Source organism: Sus scrofa, chromosome 13, assembly GCF_000003025.6.
Source record: "Sus scrofa isolate TJ Tabasco breed Duroc chromosome 13, Sscrofa11.1, whole genome shotgun sequence".
NCBI classification, from domain to species: domain Eukaryota; kingdom Metazoa; phylum Chordata; class Mammalia; order Artiodactyla; family Suidae; genus Sus; species Sus scrofa.
The window spans coordinates 162797520-162823202 of NC_010455.5; the positions used below are offsets into that span (position 1 = coordinate 162797520).

Sequence of the window (25683 nt, forward strand, 5' to 3'; positions counted from 1 at the left end):
GATAATCTCCATATCTTTGCAAATGGCATTGTTTCATTCTTTTTTATGGTTGAGTAATATTCCATTGTATACAGGTACTATATCTTCTTCATCCGTTCTGCTGTCAGTGGACATTTAGGTTGTTTCCGTGTCTTGATTATGTATGTAGTGTTACAATGAATATCGAGGTGCATGTACTTTTTCAAACTATGGTTTTCTCTGAATATATGCCCAGGAGTAGGATTGCTGGATCATATGGTAGTTTCTTTTTTAGTTTTCTAAGGAACCTCCATACTTTTATCCATAGTGGCTGTACCAATTTACATTCCCACCTGCAATTGGAGAGTTCCTTTATCACTGCATCTTCTCTAGCATTTATTATTTGTAGATTTTTTGATGATGGCCATTCTGATCATTGGGAGAGATACTTCATTGTAGTTTTGATGTGCATTTCTCTAATAATTAGTGATATTGAGCATCTTTTCATGTGACTTTTGGCCAACTGTATGTGTTCTTTGGAGAAAAGTCTATTTGGATCTTCTGCCCATTTTTTTAATGGGTTGTTTGTTTTTTTATATTAAACTTATGGTTACTAAAGGGGAAAGAGGGGAGGAATAAATTAGGACTTTGGGATTAACATAAATATACTACTATATATAAAATAGATAACCACCAAAGATCTACTGCATAGCACAGGGAACTATACTCAATATTTTGTAATAACCTATAAGGGAAAAGAATCTGAAAAAGAATATATATGTGTGAGCTCTGTAAGAGTATCTGCTAAAACCACATAAATGACATCTAGTATTATTTATTATATTAAAACCTCAAGAAGTATGGTTGACAGAATATTATTATACATTTCAAGTACTTTATACATTTAACCATATTGTATTTTAAAATCAAGTTAAAAAGTGTAGATTAAAAAAAAACTCAATAGGCACAGGAAGAAAGAAAGAAATAAAAATATATTTATAATAATGTGAATATGTATCATATGACTGTTTTGAAATTGAAATTAATAAGCAGTAGAATTAACAGACACTTAATAAGGGTTTTTTTTTGAGGTATATAAGACTACAAGCAGAGCAGATAAAGATGCTACATATTTTTTGTCATGATTTTTCTTTTTTAACTAATGGAAGGCCGGATGATTCCTTTGATTTTCATTGCACAGAAAATTATCAACTAGGAAAAATATGACAGTGTTTGTGTTCATGTTAGTGAAATAAATGAAAGCCAGCCATATGTTACTTGGCATGGATGTTTCTTTTTGATTAGGAAAGAACAACAGTCAGAAAAAAAAACCACACTTAAATAGTAAAACATATTGCATTTAGGCTGCATATTCAGAAAATTTTTATTTGAGATATAAACTTGGTATTTTTAAACACTAGCTGCTATCTTTAGGTAAAAGTAGATCAGTCTATTTTTTGATTCATCATTTGCTTTTATATTTTATTTTTATTTTTTATTTTTTGTCTTTTGTCCTTTTTAGGGCCCCACACTCAGCATATGGAGGTTCCCAGGCTAGGGGTCTGATCGGAGCTGTAGCCACCGGCCTATATCAGAGCCACAGCAACGTTAGATCCTAGCCATGTCTGTGTGACCTACACCACAGCTCATGGCAACATCAGATACTTAACCCACTGAGTGAGGTCAGGGATTGAACCCGCAACCTCATGGTTCCAGGTTGGATTCGTTTCCGCTGCACCAGGATGGGAACTCCTGCTTTTAGGTTTTATTTAATCAAAAATAAGCACAATATGTTCTTTAAACAAATATTTTGAATAATATGGATTATTTGTTGATTTTCAATATTAAATGTTTAAAGTTTATTTAGGAAGATAAATGGGAAACAATTCTAATAGTCTTATTTCATGTTGTGAAAAATGACATGGAAAGGATTTGGGGTTAAAAATAAGGGAGAGATTCAGAAATCAACACGTTTTGGAAGATATTAGAAGAATACATTTATTTTGGGGGTAAATCCAGGGCTTATTTCATTTTGTAGAACATTGAAAGCACAGTAGGTCTGGCAACTGTTTAAAGATGGTAGCATAAAACATGTGCTTATCTCCTTTCCCTATAATAATAGAAAAGAAAAACACTAGGTATAATCCTTAAGGACAAAGTAACAGAGATGGGGCTTCAGGGAATGAGAGTTTAGCAAATTTTTAAAGACAGAAAATGGGGAATATTAATGTGTGTAGTATGACATAAAAAGGGAGAAAAGAGGTTGTTTTTGTTGAGAGGAGAGAAATTCATATAGTGGAACCATAGACGGATTCCTGGCTCATATGCACCCATTATGGCAAAGGGGAATAGTGAGATATGGGCCCCAAACAGAGCAAGGGTATTGTTTGAAAGTTTTATAAGGACGAGTTGACCACTAATTCCTACAAAATATCAGAAAATTCTTTCCTAGAAAAATAATAAACATTCCCAGGGAAAATACAAACCACATATTAGCATTTGAGTGCCTCCAATAAAAGAGTTTCCTACCCACCCAACGTGTCACTTGCATTCTCACTCAGAGCTTCCAATCTTTGCCTTGCTCACGAAAATAAATAGAAAGTCACCAGACATGTGATAAGAGTCTTCATTTGAGAGAAAAAAATTAATAAATTAAGGAAACTAGAAGAAAATGTGGTGGTGTGTTAAGATACTTCATCTATCAAGAAAGAACTGGATGCTAAAAAGAATGAGACAATAAGAAAATTAAAGAGATATATGGAAATTAAAATTACAGAAAATATAGTCAACAGAAGTCTTGAAACATATGCACATGTTCTTGAGGAAGTCTGCTAGAAAATAGAACAAATCTACATCTACAAAGAACAAACCCAAACACCAAACATGAGTTTAATGTTTATTATGGTAACAACTCATGATTTACATAAATGACTAATAGGAATTCTAGCGAGTCATACAACTTAGATGAAGAAGATTTCATAGAAATACTACTAAAGATTTTCAAAGAACTAACAGCTCTATGTTGAAAGCATCTATATGTGTATAGCACATTAATATGTAATTCCAAGGTGGAATCCTCCAGGCATAGAACTAACTGGTCAGAAGCAGCACTGTCTGAGAAAATACATTAGAACAATGCCTTTAAAATTTCGAGGGAAAATATTTTTAACTTACATTTGTATGCCCAGATTTATTGCATTTACTGAAAAGACATTTTCAGATATAAAAGAATATACAACTCGCCTGGAAACTTTCCATTCTCAGGACGCAAATGGAAGGTTGTTTCATAAAAATGAAGATGGTAAATAGACAAAGAGGAAGGTCCTGGAATAAAGGAAAGAGTGGTTCTAACATAGTGAAATGACCAGGATAAAGAATGAGCACCATGGATCTGTCCATGTAGAAACAGGAGAATAGGATTTAGAAACAAATGCAGGCACTAATGTGGCAAAGTCTGTATATATTAGATGATACTGTAGTCTTAGAGTGGTCTAGAGCAAGGTTTTTTGTTTTTTTTTTTTTTTTTTTTTTTTTTTTTTTTTGGTCACGAGCTTCATAATAAATATTTTAGGCTTGTGAAAAACGAAAAACTATTTTAGGCTTGCAACTACTTGATTCTGCAGTTGTAGCATAAGGAGAGCTAGAGGCAATAAGTAAATAGTTGCGAGGAGCTATGTCCCCATAAAACAGGGAATTTGGCCCGTGGGCCATAGTTTGCTGAGGCCTGCTCTGGAGAAGCTCAGCTGTGAATTCTCAGCAGCATTACCAATAGGACAGGACATAGAACAAAGCTACTCCAGAGAAGATGGCCTCATTAGAAAGGATCTATAGGAGTTCCCGCTGTGGCTCAGCAGAAACCAATCTAACTAGGATCCATGAGGATGCAGGTCCAATCCCTGGTCTCACTGACATGAACAGTGGTGTAGGTCACAGATGTGGCTCAGATATGGGGTTGCTGTGGCTGGGGTGTAGGCCAACAGCTATAGCTCTGATTCGACCCCTAGCCTGGGAACCTCTATATGATGCAGGTGCGGCCCTAAAAATAAATAAATAAATAAAAAGACAAAAAAAAAAAAGAAGGATCTGTACAATTTAGCAGTCAGGTTAAAAATGGCTAGCCTTTAACATGGCAAAAAATGACATCTGAGTACCAGGAGCTCCTGTATTAGGCATCTTAGCAGAAAGGGCCAAAACAGTTTACAATAGTAATTTGAAAATAAGTTGTTTTTATATTTCCACTTTGATTATAGGTAAAAAACTATCACAAGTATTAAAAAAGTAGTGTGTATTTTGCTGCAATAATATACTGAGACTTAAATATACTATTTAAAGCTATAAAGGTAACCTCTGTTACAAAGATAACCATGTTGAGAGCAGAGGTGGGTATGTAAGGAAGCTAAATCTTTATCTGTGATAAGAGGAAGTCAATAGACAATGTTTAAAGTAACAATGGATATGGAAGTCACCATGGGAACTATAAAACAATGAATTGAAAAGTACTGCAGTGGAAGACTGGATGTAAGAGTCAGATGGAGAGTCAGGAGGAATGGTATGCTTGTGCTTTTCATTATAAACCTTTCCATTTTCTTTAATTTTTTAGATATGTACAAGCCACTTTGGTTTTGAGAATCAAAATTTTTGACTATTGCTTTTGTGTTACACTGCATGAAGTAAATTAAAGTGCCACTGTTCTCCAGCACTATGGACATTTGTTCCATCAATCATCAAGGGAACTGTAACAAGCTAATACACCAACTACAAGATAGAAGCTGTCTTTTTGTTGCCATGTCCACAGCAAGGGTGAGTTCCTGAGCCAGGGATGAAACCTGAGCCACAGCAGTAACCTGAGCTGCTTGCAGAGACAATGGTGAGTCCTTAACGGATAGGCCCCCCAGGGAACTCCACAAGTTGTCGTTATTGTTTTTTAAATTTACTTTTTTAAAAAATGAAATTTAACTCCTGTTCTTAATGGTTATAATCACTTCGATTTTGTTTTATAACAAATAGAGTGAAGTCCCAGTTGCAAAACAAAATAAATAGTGATGTTAATATAGCCTACTGGCCTCTTTTATAAGGTCTTAAAATATTTCTTTGGATATAAACTCTTCATTTTGCTCTCCTTAGCTAGGTATTGTTTTCTGCAGTAACTACCTGGGACCAGTGCCCAACAAGGAGCTGAGGAAAGCCTCCTTGATTTTACTTAAAATTTTTTGAGGCAAGATAGTCCTGCTCACTCTTGGCAAGAATTCACATTTCACTTTTTTTAAACTCTCCTTGTCAGGTGCATTTTAAAAAAGGGTACTGTATTTCGTGGATTTGCTTCCCATGCAGCAGGGTTCTACACTGCAACTAATCTCCTCATAATGTCTCAGGTCATTTCTTGTTTTCATAGGAAGTATAGTCCATGGGGTAAAGAAATGTCACAATATATCAAGAACATAATGATTTTTATCTTTTTGTAGAAGTCATTTCTGCAACATCTAAACATAATACACGTACACAGAACTGAATACTCTCTAAAATTGAGGATTCAGATTATACTCACAAACAACAACAACAACAAAAAAAACAGGACAGACTTTCATTCTTGGCTTGGAGGCTACTGGATTCTCCCATATTGATCTCAACACAACAAATTTTCTCTTAAACTTTCCTGTGTTCTTTATCTTAATTATTCTGGTTAGAAACTGAGACTTGTATTGAGTGCCTTGCTGAATCCCTGCATTCTTACTGGTTTCTCTGCTGCCAAACACTGCTTATTGAAATCCTCCCTCTACAAGACATCAGCATAATCATTTTAATTGCAAATCTGTATAATTCTTCTAACATTTTTTAGTTGCTCTCCAATCTTTTCAGGGTGGAGTCCTCCCTTACATCATCCTTCTTTGATCCCTCAGTTAACCTGTCTGTAGTTTCTCTGCAAGGCTGATGCACCCTTATCATGCTTCTATCAACCCTGGGCATGTAGAAGGTGAATTACTATCTTGGTCCCTTCACTCCAATCCTATACTAGGCTATAACCCTTTTGAGGATAAAATTCATTTAATGGATGAATACCTTTATCATTAATGTAAATTGTAAATTCTATATCAATCCAATAAAGTTTATGTAGCACCAAACACATGCCAAGTATTACTTAAATGGCTGAGGGCACAGCAATGAATGAGAGAGACAAAGAGAAAAACAGACAAGAGGAAAAACAAAACAGAAAAAATACATGACAGTTAGAAATAATTGCTGCAAAGAAAAAAAAAAGGCAGAGTAACAGGGAAAGGGAATGTGGGAGGAAGGCTGCTACTTTATAAATGTCTGTAGATGTTTTTTTTTTTTTGATAAAATAACATTGCCCCAGGGGTGGTAGGAAGTAGGAGAGTGAGGAAGGAGCCATGGTGTTACTCAACAGGGCATCAACTACAAAGGTCTTGAGATGGGAGTCCCTGAGACATGTTTGAAAAAGAGGAAGGAAGCCATTGCTTCCAAAGAGCAATGAGCAAAGGAGAGGTTGTGGGAAATGCAGTTGAAAAGGAAGCTAGGTAGATAAATAGGCTTTTACTCTGAGTTGAGAGGTGATTGGAGGGTTTTAAGCAGACAGTGACACAATGCAATCTGGTTTACATTCCAAGGAATCTTCCAGTGTTATGGGTGGAAAACATACTACAGAGGGGCAAAGGTGGGAGAAAGGAAGCCAGGAGAGATGGGCCAGGTGAGATGGGCCAGGCTTGGGGCTGTGAAATATTAAAAAAGAGTTGAAATCTGTGATATATTTTGAAGGCAGAGCTGACAGGGTTTGCTCAAATATTGATGTGATACACAAGAACTTGTGAAGCATCCTTCAAACAAGGGAAATTTGTAATCTCATCTTAAAGAATGACCTCAATAGTCAATATCCACATCATTGTTGGCCCTGCTAAGGTACTTGGTTTGTTGGTGGATCAATGTACTTAGAATTAGATTGTGGTGGTAGTGAAAACCTGCTCTATCCCTACAGATCATGGAAATAAATCAGCAACTAGAATGGTTTTCACACCTTGGAGCTGCTGATAAAGAATGATAGATGGCTGAAATAAAAGCAAGGAACATAGCTAAACTCACTTCAAATAGGAGAAGATTGTGGTAATGCAGGATAGTTTAAGAAATAGCCATTGCATAAATGCTAGAAGAAGATCTTATGGAGAAAGTGTAGATTCATAAATGTAGAAAGTTATTTGTAAACAAGTAGTGGTTAATAAGAGCATGGACTTGGAAACCCAAGTACTCTGGCATTGTATTGGGCTTTATTATGTATAAGCTGGTTAATTCTGACCAAATAATTTCCTCCTTGTCTGTAAGTAAAATGAACGTATGTGATTCCTGTGATTGTTAACCTTGAGAGGACTGAAAGAGATGATAATAGAGGTAGAGTTTGCCTCAAGTATAAAAACACTTGGTAACCCTTGCCTATGATTAATATCAAAGAGAGACTATCTTTCTTGATACGATGAAGCAAGGGAGAAAAACAGGATAGATTATGGTAGGAACAGAATATCAAACGTTTCCATTTAAATAAAGAACTACACTAGACCACATGCAAAGCCCATGTACTTCAGGTTCTGAACAATCCTTATATGACATATTTTCTCAACCTGTTAGTTTATTTATTCTACCATAAAAGCAATAAATAAACCGCTACAAAAGATCATAAATACCTGCCTTGCTGCTGTTTTCATCTTTCAAAAAGTCATCAGGAACTGTTACTTGGATTTAGTTCTGAATAAGGACGTATAAAGTATGGGAACTTGGGAAAAAATGACCGTTTTCATTTTAAGATACCTAACAGCTGAGGAAAAAAGCCTTGGCCATACTTGCAGATGTTAAATTTTAGGGTGGTTGTTTAAAAAAAATGTTCATAGATTGGGTAAAAATTCATGATCAGAGAATCTATAAAGAGTGAAGGATAGGTGTCTATAAAATATAGAATTCTAACAATGCAAACACATTATCCCAATGAAGAAGACAATTAGATAGTCTAAATAGTTACTGTACAGGGAGCTCTGAGCTCAGTTATAATAAAGAGACACAGCTAACTTGTAAGGCAGACCAATTTATCTGTTATTGGAAAGGATAATAATTGTACTGGCTAATTTAACTGAAATGGACCAGGGTAATTTGAGAAAAATTCACCTATAGAAACATAATTTAATAATAATAGTTATAAAATGGGTATATGAGAAAATATATATATTTGGAAAGATAGGTAGATAATATATATGGCTCATACAGATATATAGCTTGGGAATAGCAATAAAACATGGTCTTACACTTAGCATCATAAAGTCAATTGGACAAGCATAGAAATAGGTCTGGTTTAAAAGCAACTCATTTGAGAAAGGCCACTGGGGATAAGCTGGTAGTAAGCTGTCCTTATGCCAACAGTGTGTGGCAGCTGTTCAAAAAGCAAATGCAAACTCAGGCTGCATTAATTGAGGCCCAGCAGGAAAGGTGCTAGCTGTTTTCTGCACTGATTAGAAAATATTTGGAATATTGGATTCAATTCTGAAAAGATTTAGAGAAAAACTCAGTTTTCCAGAGGAAGTTCATCAGAATGATGAAGTATCTAGAAATCATGTAAGATGGAATGGGTGAGAGTTTTAGACAATTTAGGCAGAAAAAGAACGAGATTTACAAGGTTCACAAATTGTCAAATATTTGAAGGGTAACGGAATAGTGGAGAAGGAATAGATTTCCTTTGTATAAGTTCAGTTTTGCAGAACAAGTACTAGTGGGTAGTGTTATAAGATTATATACAGTGCAATAAGGAAGCATACTTTTTTGCATAAAGGCTCTTGATTTGTTGGAACCATTGGAACTGTTCTTAGGGAATAGGTGTCCTGGTGAGGTAGTGAACACTTTTGCTGGCAGTGTTCTGATAAATGCTGGATGGTCAGTTAGAATTTACCTTATTTCATTTGCTTCTCACAACAATCATGAAGTAGAAAGGTATTTTATTTTTATTTTTATTAGTTGCTAATAAAAGCAAAAAAAAAAAACTCTTTTCTTTAATCCTTTTATACTTTCTGAGTCACTAAAAATGAAAAAGTCATCAAACTAAAAAGTCATTAACCATTACTAATAGCTAAGAAATAGGACTAGAGTTATTTTTGCATTAAGAAAAAGGAAAAACCTAAACTTGCAATAGAAATTAGATATAATAAAGAGCAAGTGTTAAGTTCTAAAATCTCTTGAAATTGCCCCAAATTCCTCTTCACAATCTCCACACTTGTTATTTTACCACTTCTCTCTCCCCTTTTCTAAAGTGCCTTTTCCTCACCTTGGCATTCATTACTTTCCAAATACCATTTCCCTATCGCAATCTGGTTGACTAGTCTACAATGATTTCCAGATTCTTTGAATTTCAATAGTGATTTATATGTGTTTTGCTGACTTACAATGCTGCCTCTTTCTACCTTGTCTTTTCTATGTTTATATTAGATCTTCCTTTGCTTCTCTCTTGAGCTTGAGCTCCTTTTTATTCACTTTTGTAAACCTCATAGCACCTAACCTAAAGGATATTACCTAGTGGTTGCTAAATAAGGAAAATATAAATAGTATTCATTAGGAGTACAAAGCAAAAAGGGTCTTAGAGAAAAAATAGTAGGCTTGAAAAATAATGATTCTTTTTCTTTTTTAACCATTAGCTATGTGGTGGACTGTAAATCATGCCTACAAATTCCTTCCAGACCTGTACTTATGCCTCTTTTCAATGTAACTTTACTGCTCTTCTCATCAAGAGGTAGAATCTGTTTCTTGACTTTGTTACATTTGGGCTGGCATTGTGACTTGCTCCGACCAAGATAAAATGTCACAATTATGTTACAGGAGTTCAGAGTCAAGGCCTAAAAGAGCCTATAAACTCTTTTTCTCACCTGTTTAGAACACCACCTTGAGAGTGTCCCATCTAGCCTGAGGGAGAGGAAGTGTAGCCATATGGAACAGAGATGAACCATCCCTGCTCAGACCTACCCAAGACCAACCACCTGACAATAAATTGGATCAGCTGAGTCACCATTCACAGGAGTGACCCTAGGTGAGATCAAAAGACAAAACCTGGAGTTCCCATCGTGGCTCAGTGGGAACGAATCCGACTAGCATCCGTGAGGACACAGGTTTGATCCCTGGCCTCACTAAGTGGGTTAAGGATCTGGCATTGTTGTGAGCTGTGATGTAGGTTGTAGACACAGCTCAGATCTAGCGTTGCTGTGGCTGTGGAGTAGGCCAGCGTCTACAGCTCCCATTTGACCTGTAGCCTGGGAACCTCCAAATGCCATGGGTGCAGCCCTAAGAAGACACACACACAAAGGCAAAACCCTCAGCTCCAGCTGAGCCCAGCCAAAACTGCTGACCCACAGAATTATGAATAAATGAAACTATTATTTGAAGCCATTTGGTTTGGGGGTTGTTAGTTATAGAGTAACAGATAACCTGGACAGGCTACAAAGACAAAAGCCAACAGTTAAATACACAGACAATTGGATTGAGAACACAAGTTTCACTATGGGAACAATCGACTAATTACCTTATGCTAAATGAACTATGATATGACAAAAGCAAATCATACAATTAGATTTATGATCTTACTTCACATCTTACTGTCTACCAATATAAGAATGTACATAGTCTCTCAGGCAGCACTAGTCAGTGTGTGGCATTATTAAATAATTGTAGAACATAAACAATCTTTTACTTCTTAACAAGAGAGAGATTCAGAACTGCATCTATTTTTTATATAACCTTATCTCCCAAACTGTATTTTGATAAGAGTCTGCCATATTTAACACACTAGTATTAAACTTAAAACTCCACATGAACTTCAAGTTTGGAAATTTACTGTATGTGGCAGGTAGACTTCAAAGATGGCCTGTAATGATCCCTGAATCCTGGTACTCATGCCGTTGAGTAATCCTCACTGTGGCCTCAACTGGATATCATACTTACAGCCAACAGAATATGGCAAAGTTTATTTAACAAGTATGTCACAAACAAGTAATATGAAAAGGCAACTCATAAGGTTGGAGAATATATATGTGAGACAGAAAATGTACACTAAGTGGCCTCAAAAATAAGATGTAGACTGTTGAAATGTAAGTAAAATAAAACTAATCTAAAGTCTAGTATCATGTCATCTGCAAACAGTGATAGTTTTACTTCTATTCTAATTTGGATTCCTTTTATTTCTTTTTCTTCTCTGATTGCTGTGGCTAGGACTTCCAAAACTATGCTGAATAATACCAGTGAAAGTGGAAATCCTTGTCTATTCCTGATCTTAGTGGAAATGTTTTCAATTTTTAACCACTGAGAATGATGTTAGTTGTGGGGTTTTCATATATGTTTTTTTATTATATTGAGGAAGGTTCCCTCTATCCCCACTCTCTGGAGAGTTTTTATCAGAAATGGGTGTTGAATTTTGTCAAAAGCCTTTTCTGAGTCTATTGAGATGATCTTAGGGTTTTTATTCTTCAGTTTGTTGATGTGGCGTATCACATTGATAGATTTGCAGATATTGAAGTATCCCTGCATCCCTGGGATAAATCCTCCTTGATCATGGGGTATGGTCCTTTTAATATATATTTGGATTTGGTTTGCTAGTATTTTGTTGAGGATTTTTGCATTTATATTCATCATTAATATTGGTATGTAATTTTCTTTTTTTTGTGGTATCTTTGTCTGGTTTTGGTATCAGGGTGACGGTGGTCTCATAGAATGAGCTTGGGAATGTTCCTTCCTCTGCTATTTTTCTACAAAGAAAACATATGAATGTCTAACAGTCATATGAAAAAATGCTCAGTATCACTAATTATTAGAGAAATGCAAATCAAAACTACAGGAGGTACCACCTCACACCAGTCAGAATGGCCATCATTTTTTTATATAACTGAATGACTTTATTATACAGGAGAAACTATCACAGCATTGTAAATCAACTATACTTCCATTAAACTTTAAAAAGTGGGAAACAAAAAAGCAATGGTTCCTTGCTTGTTACTTCCCAGCCTCAGCCCCTCTTTGTAAAGTACAACCACTTTTACCTTCCTGGCTCTTGACTCTGCTGCTGATGTTTTCCAGCTGTGTAAATATGATGGAGCTACTATTTTATGACATTACTCATTGACTCTTGTGATGACAGATATTCATCTTAATATCACTCCTGCACACACAATAGTTACATCCCTATTTTTAGTTCTATTGTTCACTTTTGTAAGTTTAATTTTCTTAAACCATTGTTTTTATTTCTCTCAAATACAGATAGCATCTCTTGGCTTTCCATTTCAGGAGAAGAGGGTATTGGAGTTCCTGCTTCTAGATGCTCCACCTCTGCTTCCATCTCCCAACTTTGCAGCAAATTGTATGCTAACTCTTAGATGTCCATGGCTGAGGATGTGTATATTCCACTCTGTAACCACAGTTATGTCTTCTACAGTTTGGTCTTAGGCGAGTCAATATCATCAGCACTAATTTGTTTATAAAAACTTTCCTTCACAACAGAGCCAATAAGTGTGGTTCCTTCTCTGCAATCTGTCTCACAACTTTGTGCTGCTCAATTGCTCAAAATTGTGGTTAGTTTGATTTTTTTTTTCTTTTCCTAGAATGGCCATCATTAACAAGTCAACAAATAACAAATACTAGAGAGGATGTGGAGAAAATGGTACCCTTCTCCACTGTTGGTGGGAATGCAAATTGGTACAACCACTATGTAAAACGTATGGAGGTATCTCAGGAAACTAAATATAGAGTTACCATATGATCTAAAAATTCCACTGCTGTGCATATATCCCGACAAAACTTTCACTGAAAAAGATATATGCACCGCTATGCTCATAGCAACACTATTCACAATAGCCAAGACATGGAAACAACCTAAATGTCCACTGACAAAAGAATGCATTAAGAAGATGTGGTACATATATACAATGAATATTATAGTGGAATATTACTCAGCCATAAAAAAGACAAACTAATACCATTTACAGCAACGTGGATGGATCTAGAGACTCTTGTACTAAGTGAAGTAATCCAGGAAGAAAAAGATAAATACCACATGATATAACTTATTTGTGGAATCTAAAATATGGACTAGATGATCCTATCTAAAAATAACAAACAAACAAAAACAGAAATAGATCATGGCCAGGAAGAGCATACTTGGGGTTCCCAAGGGAGAAAGGGGAGGGAATAGGATGGATGGGCATTTTGGGGGTTTTTTGGATGCAAACTGTTATATTTGGAATGGATGGGCAATGGGATCCTACTGTAACAGCACAGGGAAATGTGTGTGATTGGGTCGCTTTGTTGTACAACAGAACTTGATGAAACATTGTAAATCAACCAGACTTTAATTAAAAAAACTATAAAAAATTGATGAATTAGTTAATTCTTAAGTGTATCAGGAATAAATTGATAAGACTAGTTTATAATTATTTTTCATTAAGATATTGAAATAAATTTTGTTAAACTCATTTCATCATGTGGCTTATTAAGTTTAAAGCAAAAGAAAACACATGTACAATAAACATAACCTCACAAGATTTAGGAAAACTTACGTTTAAGTTTCTTTAATTAAAAAGAAAAATAGAAGTTCCTGTTGTGGTGGAACGGGATTGGCAGTGTCTCTGCAGGGCCAGGATGCAGGTTAAATTCCTGGCCCAGCACAGTGGGTTAAAAGATGTAGTGTTACTGAAGTTGTGGTATAGGTCAAAACTGTGGCTTGGATCTGAGCCTTGGCCCAGGAGCTCCATACACCAGGGATCTTATCTCTGGCTCAGGAACTCCATATGACATGGGGAGGCCAAAAAAGGGGAAAAAAAAAATGTGTTGATATGGTCATAGTTCTTACCCTTACTGACAAAAATAAAACTTCATTTTTAATCACTAATTTTCAACAAACTTGAAATTCATAGATATCATTCCAGTGACCTAAGGCATTGACTTTTGAGTGCTTCATGAGCAAATATGGACATCATAAAACATTTTTACAGTTGGGCAGAGAGTGTCATTCTCCTTAGGCATCTCAATTGAGTATAAAAACTGTATCTCTTTTTAACGTAAGAATAATTCTGCTCTTTTATTGAGTGTCTATAGTATGACAGGTCCTTAATACATGTCATCTTTAATCTTTACGTTAATCCTGCAAAAGAGCTATTATAATTAAGAGTCTATTTTATAGATGAACAAACCAAATTTTTGAGAGATTAATAAACTGCCGAAGGCCACTGAGTGAACTGGTAGCAAAACTCTGATTCAAGCCTGCATCTGTATGGCTTCTGTATGTCTGTTTTATTCATAACCTAATGTCCAGAGTGAGTGGATAAAGCCCATCTTTCATTATATCATTTGATATAGAATTTGCGAATAAAAGGCACAAAGGTCTTGCCAGAATCTGTTGTCGATCCTATTTTCAGGCCATTGGTTGGGCAAAAGAGTTTCCAAGAATAGAAAGGAAAATGAATCTGTGAACTCTACCATAAATCCTTTAAGTTGAAAGACAAGGACAAACTTTGTATCTGATAAGATTGTCTCAGTTAAATATAGGGGAAATGAGCCATAAATGCAAATTTCTTTTCATAAAAAGTAAATTCTGAAACCACATCTGGAATCCTATCAACATTTCTCACTGTCATGTTGCAAGAAAATATACTATAGCTGTAGAAGAGGAAAAAAATAATAAAGGGGAACAATATAGCTTCTTTAAGACACCTAAAAATGATAATGTTCTAGAGCAGAGTGAAGAAGCTGGCTAGGGATGGCAGGGGTATTAAGAAAGGCACGTAAAGTAAATATTCTGCCATGCGGCTACAACCTAAAATGAGATGGCGATAACAGCCCTGAATATCAGGCTGAATAAATAACTGGTTTGACACTCATTTTTTTAATTTTTTTTTTTTTTGTTATCCTTTTGACTTTATTTTACCTGTAGATGACTGCTGAGAAACCAACAGTTAAAACTTCCTGACTCTTTTAGGAAGGGGAAAAAAAATATGGTAACACTAAGCCAGGAGAAGGGAAGGCTGATAGTGGAAGCAATAATGAGTTTTGTACAGATAAATGAATAGAATATGAATGACCAGGAGATATTACACATTTCCACTGAGACTAGGGAATGAGGGAAGGTCAAATATAAGAAGGGTGCCCTACAGGCTTAGAGAACACAAGAATGATTTTTTTGCAATGGAATAATGTTTCAAAATTATAGATACTCCGCAAGTTTTTCACATAATGGTTCAGGTTCAGTACTGCCCCGAAATAGGGATAGCCTTTCAATGACCTTTTTCAGCCCATTATTAAAATTCAGTTTACTAGTTTTCTCATTATCTCTCAAGATATGTGTAAAATAATGATTCTACCCTAATCTGACTTGGCTCTTTTAGCCTGGGAATTTTGCTTTTATAGTCCTCTGGACACTATATTTCATTTTATGATGCAAAAAGTCAGAGATAGATGTCTTGATAGTCTCTTATGCAACAAGGGCTACTCACTTCATTTAAATGGAAATGTGCATTTTCATGGAAATTCAGGCCTGTGTTCATGAAAAAAGATAAGCTGCCACTATTAAATACGTCATATACAAAAAAAAGTATCCCAGAAAACTCATTAAAAACAGTAAAATTTACTCTGAAAGATAGGGAATTTTAAGACTATATATATATATATATATACACATATGTGCACACACACATACATATATATTGCCTAGATATTGGATAAATTAAATTTTCTAAGGACTTGTTCATAATATTTGAATGGTCATAAAGTTGAAAATCCTAGGACAAAGGTTGTGGCAGACAGGCTGAATACATTTGTCCTTGATAAGCATAGTGACTTAATACAAATAAACTAAGTAGCACAATGACATTTTATAAGTAGGTATTAGCCATTTAATAAACATTTTTCAGTGAACATGTTAAGAAATGTCATAGGTTAGGCATGACATCATTTTCCATGCACTTTTCTTTCTTAAAATTTTAATGAGACTATTTTTGGCTTCATATTAAAATATTTTAAGAAATACTTAATGATTATATATTGTCTTCCAATTGGAAATCTAAGAAGCATTCTTAATTGTTTCATTGCTAAAAAACATGCAAGTCTTGTAGATTTTTCCTCAGCAATGAACTGTGAATCTAGATATCCCTCTCTACTGCTACTCTTAAAGCCTTGATATCTTTCATCTAACAAGTACCAGGACCTGAAATCTTTCTTGTCTTTCTTTCCCATCTCCCTCACTCCACTCTACCTTTGTACATCATCTACACTGCTCTTTAAGTCATTTAATTTACACTTTCTATTTACACCTAATGCACACAGATGATGAGAATATGGAACCCGAGAAGAAACAATCAAATGGGTGAGGGAAAATATGAGAATATGAGACAACCATAGAAAAGTAATTACAGTAAAAAGTTGGGCAAGCAACCAGTTGTGAAATTATGTTGATGAGGTTTAGGGCAGGCTGCCCTAGAACATGCCACTTTGGCATGTGGATTATTTTGAATAATGTGGATGCGGAGACAATCAAGGCCCAGCAGACTCAAGGAGAGCTGCTAAACTGCTTAGAAGTATTTAGATAGAGGGCCTGGTTCAGGAAGAGAGCTGTCACCAAAGATAACTATAAAGAATATGGGCTAGGTGTGGTGAGCTTGCAGGGGGTAAGGGCCTGAAGATCAAATTCCTTTCCAAGTCTCATTGTTTCTGCAAGGCATGGAAAACATTTATTTACCAATCATTTGCTCTTCCTATCTTCCTATGAATTGTCTTCCTTCCTTTCAAAACTCCAGATCCCTACCCCTTTCTTCTTTGCTCAAAATGGCTTATGAGCTTCAACTAGTTAACTGTTGATGAGCCTCTCATTGTCTTTATGAAGCTCCCGTGAAACATAATTAGACTTTTCTCCTGTTAATCTGTCTTATGTCAACTTAATTAATAGAAAAGCCAAAAGAACCTAGAAGGGTTCTCTCCTACAGAGTTATAGATGTTATGAAACTCCATTGATTCTTCTTTAGTTTGATAGGATAATGCTTTTCCCACACTGCTGCTGTAGGAAATGTCCACATATTCACTATATTCTCACATGCAAATATAATTTTAGGAACATGACCTAATGTGGTTAATTAACAACAGAGTAGCACAGGCTGGGGGCATGTAGAGGGATACTATATTACAACAGCTTTTTCCCATAAAGCATTTTTATGATTTTTCTGAAGATGGATAGTAAAAAGTCACTTAGAATATTGTTGGAAAGTTGAAATGGCCAAAGATGAATAAATATGAAAAAGAGATACTGATGTATAAGATTAACTATATGGTTTAGATATTCTGTCTTTGCCAAATAAAAAGAATCCTAACATAACTTAGAGTGTAGACGGAGTTGGGAGAACATGATACTGAAATAATCTCTTTAATACTTATTGTTTTGTTTGGTAATATCTGTCATACTTTTTAGGAAAAAATTACATTTGGTTAAAAAAAAAACGACAGGAGTTCCCACTGTGGTGCAGTGGGTTAAGAACCTGACTACAGCTGATTGGGTCGCCTTGGAGGCATGGGTTTGATCCCTGGCCCAGTGCAGTGGGTTAAGGATCTGGCATCGCCACAGCTGTGGCATAGGTCTCAGCTGTGGCTTGGATTCAATCTCTGGCCTGAAAACTTCCACATGCCATGGGTACAGCCATAAAAATAAAAAACAAATACCCCCCCCAACAAAATAAAAACTGCATTTCTTTATTTGTTCTGCCAACTAAAGAATATCACTAATACTAGCCATCTGGCTCCATAAGGATTGAGCTGTTAGTCAATGCAGCTGCTGACCTTCAACACACCGTGAAAGGAGTTCCTGGAGGAGATCAGGAGTGAGGCACTTTGTGCTCTGGGAAAACTGACAGAATGGGCCCTCAGATAGATATTTTCTGGAGAAATTTTTATGAACCCGGATTCTTTTGTCTTCCCATACTTAGAAAAGCACTAAAACCATTAACTAAGATGCTGTTCCTTGTGACCAGCAGCAATCTTCTACCAAGATATGTGCTTGGTAGCATGTAGATTCTTTGCCAAAATCACACATATCCTGACCTCCACCCTTGCCTGTTCTTTGAGGTTTCTCAGAGCTACTGAAAGGCTGTCTCTTGGGCAATAGTCCTGCATAAGACATTGAATAAACTAGACTCACAGTTTGTAAGGTGTGTGTGTGTTTTTTCTTAAGTTGACAGTTCACACCTCAGATACTTGATTTTTACCTCTCAATGTATGATTTCAGACTTTGGCGTTTAATTTACAAAAGGCTACACCAAAAAAATACTTCTCCTGTATCACATAAGTATGGAACAGCATAGCCTAAAAAGTTATACAACTTTTTCTCTGGAGCCAGAAGCAGAAAGGCAGTTCAGTGGTATTATCCAACCTCCTCTCTTTTCTATTTCTCTGTTGTCTTAAGAAAATGAACCCCAAAACTAAATGAATATAATGCAATCAATCTTTTCAATTATGCCTTTAATGCCTGCTAATGTGCTTTACTTTCAGTGGAAGAGAACAAAGAATCTGGTTCCATTCCAGGTTCTTAATCATTCTGATAAGACAGCCTCTTTGGCTATGAGCATTAAGATTTAAGTGTATAGAACCCCTGCGTCAGCTTTCAGAGGGAGAATTGGCCATGTAGGAGATGAGATGACCTACTGTGAATAGTGACTAAAATGGCATAAAGGACTCTCCAAACATCCTTGGAATTCCTGATATAGTATTAGCTCTACGTGTACCTGGTAAATAGCTTCATGGGTGCAATCATCTAGAGCCTCGAGTTTAGAAGGGCCCTGATATTTGTTTAATACTCTGTTGTCATTATCTTGAAATTCTTAGTAATTTTTAAACAAGAACTTTACATTTTCATTTTGCACTGTTCCTTGCAAATTATGTAGCCAGTTGTTCAGGTGAAGAAGAGTTTTGTAAGGAACAATATCTTTTGGCCTTTGCAGACATGACACCCAGCTAGAATGGTATATTCCATTTTCTCTAAAGGATTACACAGATGTCCAGCACCTAGAAACCAACACTCCCCTTTAGGATGCAGTCTTTCTTCTTTATTTAGTAGCACATTCCCCTTTCCCTTTTAGACTGCATACATGGCTGCCCAGTCAGAGATATTTCCAAAGTCTCCTGCATTTCTTTAAATAGTGTATGCACATGATTGTATTTGGACCATTGAAATGTGAACAAACATGCTTGCAATTTCCAGATAATTGCCTTAAAGACAAAGCTAATTGCCTTAAAGACAGAGACAAAGAGACCACATTCTTTCCTTTTTTCTCCAGAAGGTAGATGTGCTGGTGACTTACTTGAACATTCAGAGGAGGATGACACACTAGGGGAAGGCAGAGCAAGAGTAGAAGGAACGTGGGTCCTTCAATGATTCCATGAAAGAGAGCTTTGCCAGCATGAACTACTCACTTTGCGTCAAGGTCTTGCAAGAGGAAAACATTTTATTCTGGCAACTCTTGGTTATATTGGCTGAGCTTCTGCCCTAAGCAATATATAGAAGAAATTCTTGAGGGCTGACTCATAATAGATTTATAATTATCCAAAGTAGTTGAATAATATAGTATTCTGAGTATTTAAGTAAACTACATAGGGAAGTTATAAATTTTGCATTAAAAAGATATAAAACTATATTGAAACTAAGTTTATACTCAATGATTCTCAAAACACTTTTGGAAATTGCAGGGCCTTAAGGTCATCAATATAAATACTAATTATAGTGTGTATTCGTAGATTTGGGGACTTTGGTAAATCTATAATAATCTATGACACGCTCCTAAAGTTGCATTTTCAAAATAAACCTCGGAATCACTCTAGTTTCATTGTAATTTATCTCAGTGTTGAAAGAATGATTATAAGATGTAAAAAAATAATATCTGTGAATTTTGTCATTGTTTGGAAACTGAATTTGGGCACTGGTAATTCTTTTTAAAACAATAACATCATGTATATGAGATAATTTTACTTCTCATTTTTAAAGTTTTTTCAATGACTAAAACCTCTATGATTTAAAATGTTATGTTGATAAACCAGTTACAAAACCATTAAAGAACCACATCTTAAAAAAATGCAGACTTTATGTTTACCTGCCCCAATGACTCTCTCGATGCGTATTCTGGAGGGATCTATCTCTTTTGCAAATTCATGGACTGCTAGGGATGGGTCTTCATAAGTATCTGGATCTATGTAAGTTTTAATCCCTGGGAAGCGCACTGCAACAAAAATATAAGACTGAATTAGTTCAAGAGTATCCTAATAATCACACATCTTGTGACTATTTAAAATGAGGAATGGCTTACTTTTTGATCGATGTATAAATGATTCACAATATTGTTAGTTTCGTGTGTACAACACAGTGATTTAATATTTTTACACATTACAAAATGATCACTACCTTCTGCCACCATACAAAGCTAGTAAAATTTTGTTGACTATGTATCCTGTGTTGTACATTACATATCAATGACACATTTACTTACACTTAGAAGTCCATACCTTTTAATAATCCATCTCTTATTTCATCCTCCTACTCATCTCCCTTCTGGCAACTGCCAGTTTGTTTTCTATATCTTTGAGTCTTTTTTTTAATGTCTGTTCATTTTTGTTTATTAGATTCCACATATAAGTGAAATCATATGGTCTTTCTGTATTTGATTTATTTCACTTAGCATAATAGTCTCTAGGGCCATTCATGTTGTCACAAATGGCAAGATTCATTTTTTATGGTTGAGTAATATTCCACTGTATGTATGTGTATTTATATACTATATCTTCTTTAAACATTCCTCTATTAATGGGAAATTAGGCTGCTTCCATATCATGGCTATGGTAAATAATGCTGCTTTGAACACAGGAGTGCAGATATAGCCTCAATTTAGTGTTTTTAGTTTTCTTCAGAAAAATTTCCAGAAGTGAAATTACTGGGTTTTATGGTTGTTCTATTTTCAATTTTTTGAGGAACTTCCATACTGTTTTCCACAGTGGCTACACCAATTTCCTCCACATCCTACCCAATACTTGTTATTTGTTGGTTTTTTGATAACAGCCTTCTAACAGGTGTGAAGTGACATCTCGCTGTGGTTTTGATTTGCATTTCCCTGATGATTAGTGATGGTGAACATCTTTTCATGTTACTGTTGCCCATCTGCATGCCGTCTTTGGAAAAGTGTCTATTCAAGTCCTCTGCTCAATTTTCAAATCAGTTGTTTGTTTTTAATGCAGTCGTTCTTGTTAATTACTTAAATTCAATTCTCTCTTTTCTTCCTATCTCCATTCAGCCTACCCATTCACCCTGCCCCATTAAAACCAAATACTTGGTATCAAAATTTTATTTACCTGTTGATATAAAATGACCTGGTAGTTTCAGAGAGTGAGCTGACAAGTTCCAGAAAACACATTTTTATTGTATTTCTGTAAGAAGTTTAATCAGCTCACTTGGCCACTAGCTCCGATATATTTTACATTTGATCTACCTCAGAGCATGGGGGAAGCAAATCATATGCCTTCCCCCAAAACAAGCAAGCACCTTGGAGTCTCTCCTGGACCTTTTGTTCTCTAAGGCATTTGGTCTTCCTAAACTCATAACCCAGTCCTGGAGTCTCCCCGCCTCCAGAAATTCTCAGGCAGTCAAGCACAGTCCCCATGACACAGTGGCAGGGAGGACTACTACATTATGTATAACAGCCCTTTCCCGTGTTCCGATAGTTGCTTCCATAGCCAGATTGCACACTGTCCTGGAAAGAACTCACTGTCTATCCTAAGGAAGGCTAAGAATCAAAGGTCCAAATCTGGTCACTGGATGTACTGTAGCTACTCCTATTTCTCTGGTGGGAGTAGAGTGCTCACAGACCATGGCCAGTTGGAAAACTCGAATGCCTGGTTGTATATTAATTTGCAACTTCTTCAGTATGTGATGAAATCACAGACTACCACTGAATATTCCTCTGTTTTGCTCATGGTTTCTGTTTTCCACATTAGATTGATAGGTCATTTCTTAGACATCTTTGAATCTTTTCAAATACCTTAGGTATGGCTTTATAGGCAATAAGCACACAGCAAAACTTTATTGAATATGCACTAGGGATTAAAAGATCAATGCTGAATTTGTAGCATAGTAAAGAATGTTTGGTTTTGTTGCTTAGATTTTGAAAGACATACAATACCCTGAGTTAAATATTGTTTGGGTCTCCTTAGAAATATGCTCTTACAAAAAAAAAAAAAAATCTCGAAAGTAAAACAAACAAAAGATAATGAGTTTAGAGGAGGTGCTGAAATGCCCATTATTAGCAGCAATATGCATCATGTGTTCTTCTGTGTCTGTTGTCTTTCATTACTTTTTGCTTCCTGTCTTCTAGTACTGGATATGTATCCGTGAGAAAATTAGTAGTTCCCCAAATGGCACCAGTAAAGCATATTTCTAGGTAGACTTGACTGATTCTGAAATGCTATGCTTTTCTTGACTTCCCCAAGTCAAGAACTTGACCTGAGATTGGAGGAAAGAAAACAACAATTTGTACCTCTAGTTCATATCCTTAATGATATTTTTCTAACTTAGTAGGAGTTATGATTTCAGAATGAATAGTATTAACTCAAATCCAGTGGATATTACTAGATGACTAGTAGTTACCTAACAGGATATATAGTCATGTTGATAACATTACTTTAGGCACAGATAATAGACACCATTTATTAACTCACACATGGTTTTTACAATTCAACCATTCAATAATTTAAAGTGATATGCATTTCTACAGAATAATTAGTTAGTATTACTTTTTCTTTTCTTGTAAACATGCTATATGAAGTATAGAAAAAAAAAAACTCAAACTTTGTTTCAGTTTTGAATATCTGGTTACTACCTATTTGTGTCTTCTTAAACAACTGCTTTTCTCTTTCTTCTACCTCCTTGGCTGCCGCAGTTTTTTTCATTGCTTCTTGCTGGGCCCATCTGGTTTAGTTTATATTAAACTGCTAGTTGGAAAACGGGTAATAAATACCTCAGGAGCATCTTTTTCTTCTGAATCTTAGTACGAAATGTCCTGCTGTTAATCTTAAGGTTGCTCAGCAGAACTCATTGGTCCAGGTGTGTGGATCCAGGCTTCCGCATCTGTTTACAGTATTTTCAGCTCATCCCATGCCTGGTATTGGCAGACTCAGCTCTCACTTCCCTGCCATGGCGTTGAGCCTCAAACTCATTGTGCAAAAGAACAACCGGGGGAAGCTTGTTAAAATGCATATGTCTTAGCGCTGGACCTTCTGACTTTGATCTTGGTGAGTAAGGGTAGAACATTCTAATGCACAAAGTCCTTAGATTTCTCTTTGAGAAATCATGTGAGACTTAGACATTTACCTAAAGCATCCTTTTAGTTTATAATTCCTTCACTTAACCCCTCTTCATTCCCTGGAGGGTTATACAGACTGAAAAGTCTTTTATTACTTCAGCTCAATTTGAAATAGAAGATACGTTTAAATAGTTAAACAACTTGCCTCCTATATTACCACATATACCGTGGTTAATTAGAGAACATCCCTTTCTTGTTAATTCAGAATCTCACAATGGAGAAACTGTCTTGACAAAGTAGTTTGCAATTTGGAGGTGGAGGTGGAGGTGGGTGTTGGGGAGGAGAGGGTGGCAATTAGCAAGCAACTATAGTGGTAATTATAGCTTGCTTGGGAAGGGATCCTTCAAATGAATATAACCCTGTAGTCAGCTCAAAGATTTCATATGTATTCTGAGATAAAGAGCTGATTTTCTTTTTTTAGTGTTAATGAATTGTAAATTAATTTATTATATGTTAAATGACAGTCCCCTACAAGAAGGAATAAGAATTCTTTAATATTTCTATGGCTAATGCTCCACTAAATAAAACCAACTAATATTTTGGACCCTTTGTGAGTGGTAAATAACTATATATAATCAACCATCTTGTATTTTTAGTATATTCGGTCTGTTGTTTTCCAGCAAGCAGAATTAGGGAAAAGGCAGTATCCTTTAATGAGAAGCAGGTGCAATTTCTATCAGCAAACCTAGCAACCAGATACAAATTCTTAATGCTGTAAGGTTGGAAGTGGATTTCTTTGGCTTTCTCAACTCAATGGATACAAGTTTAAAATGAACTCTTGAAGTGTTGAAACTACTTACAATGCCCATTCTGTAAGTCCTTTCTTCTCTTCTCTTCTGATTTCATTTTGGCCTTTATGTACCATTGACACCTTTTAAAAAGGCAAACAGAGTCTTATTTTAGGAATTATGGATAAGAAAAAAAAACAATTAAAATACATATCACCTATAGGCAAAAATTCTTATCATAAAGAGCACTTTTAAGAACATCTTTATAACACATGAAAGTACTCCATAAAAGGTTTTTAAGAAATATATCAACATAAGCCCCAGTTAAGAATAAAACACTCTCTGTGGATTGATTGATCCAAATGATTGGAACTTTAGAAAATATGTAATAACCATTATGTCTTTCCTTACATGGCTTCTAATAGCTAGAACTGATGAAAAGCATTAAAAATCAAAAACGGAAAACCTGCTTTTGCTTCAGAATCTCAGAGATTTAGACAACTGTCTTCCAGTTTCAGAGCTAAACAGCATGTTGGGTTTTTTTTTAATATTAAAAATGTGGTAGAGGCATGTTCTGTTCTCTCTCGGAAGAATCACATCTGAAGAATGGAGGCAGGTGCTTATCTCCAATGACTTGTTCAACATGAAAAATTCATCAACATCCATATTATTTGACAGTTCATCAAATTGCTAATTCCAAATGGTTAAACAGAATACATCTGTGGTGCACAATCCAATCTTTTACTGTGAATTTTACCTCAAATCCTATAACAAATTGAGTATTCAGATATATCATAAAATTTTCATAGAATAATTTCCAATGAATGCTCCCCAAGCAAAGTGCTTAAGAGATACTTCAGAATGTTTTTTTTTTTTTAATCTTATGTAATTGAACTTGTTTCTTCCAAAATGTAGAATTTAAGACAGTTTCTGATGTCTTATAAACTGGCAAACATGGAAATCGAAAATTCAAAATAATTTAGTACCTTTTTTGGCATTATTAAATTTTTTTTGTTTTGGTCTTTTCATCTTTTTTTAGGGCTATACCTGTGGCATATGGAGGTTCCCAGGCTATGGGTCAAATTGGAACTGTAACTGCTGGCATATGCAAGAGTCACAGCAACTCGGGATCCAAGCCACATATGCAACCTACACCTCAGCTCATGGCAACACTGGATCAGATCCTTAACCCACTGACAGAGGCCAGGGACTGAACCTGTGTCCTCACAGATGCTAGTTGGATTTGATAACTCATGAGCCATGACAGGAACTCCTTTTTAAAAAAAAAAATTTTTTTTAAAGTAGTATTTAAATTCTGCTTCAGGAATTCCAAATAATGATAACAGTCATGCCTATCTCTCAAGTTTATTGGACTAATCTTATTTAACCTACGTTAACTATAAGGTCTTTTTGTCTTTTTGTCTTTTTGCCTTTTCTAGGGCCACTCCTGTGGCATATGGAGGTTCCCAGGCTAGGGGTCCAATCGGAGCCATAGCTGCCAGCCTATGCCACAGCCACAGCAATGCCCAATCCGAGCCGCATCTGCAATCCACACCACAGCTCACATCAAAGCCAGATCCTTAACCCACTGAGCAAGGCCAGGT

General features: G+C 35.7%; 1 protein-coding gene across 11 annotated transcripts in view; it reads right to left on the reverse strand.

The window, feature by feature from the left end:
- EPHA6 (EPH receptor A6) overlaps nucleotides 1-25683 on the reverse strand; it is an 876888-nt gene that overhangs the window by 228685 nt on the left and 622520 nt on the right. For all 11 annotated transcript variants that reach the window (XM_021070704.1, XM_021070710.1, XM_021070703.1 and 8 more), the window contains 2 exons: nucleotides 24152-24222; nucleotides 20097-20222 (listed from right to left, as the gene is read on the reverse strand). In XM_021070704.1, the coding sequence (XP_020926363.1) occupies nucleotides 20097-20222; nucleotides 24152-24222 (197 nt within the window). The remainder of the gene's footprint in view (nucleotides 1-20096; nucleotides 20223-24151; nucleotides 24223-25683) is intronic.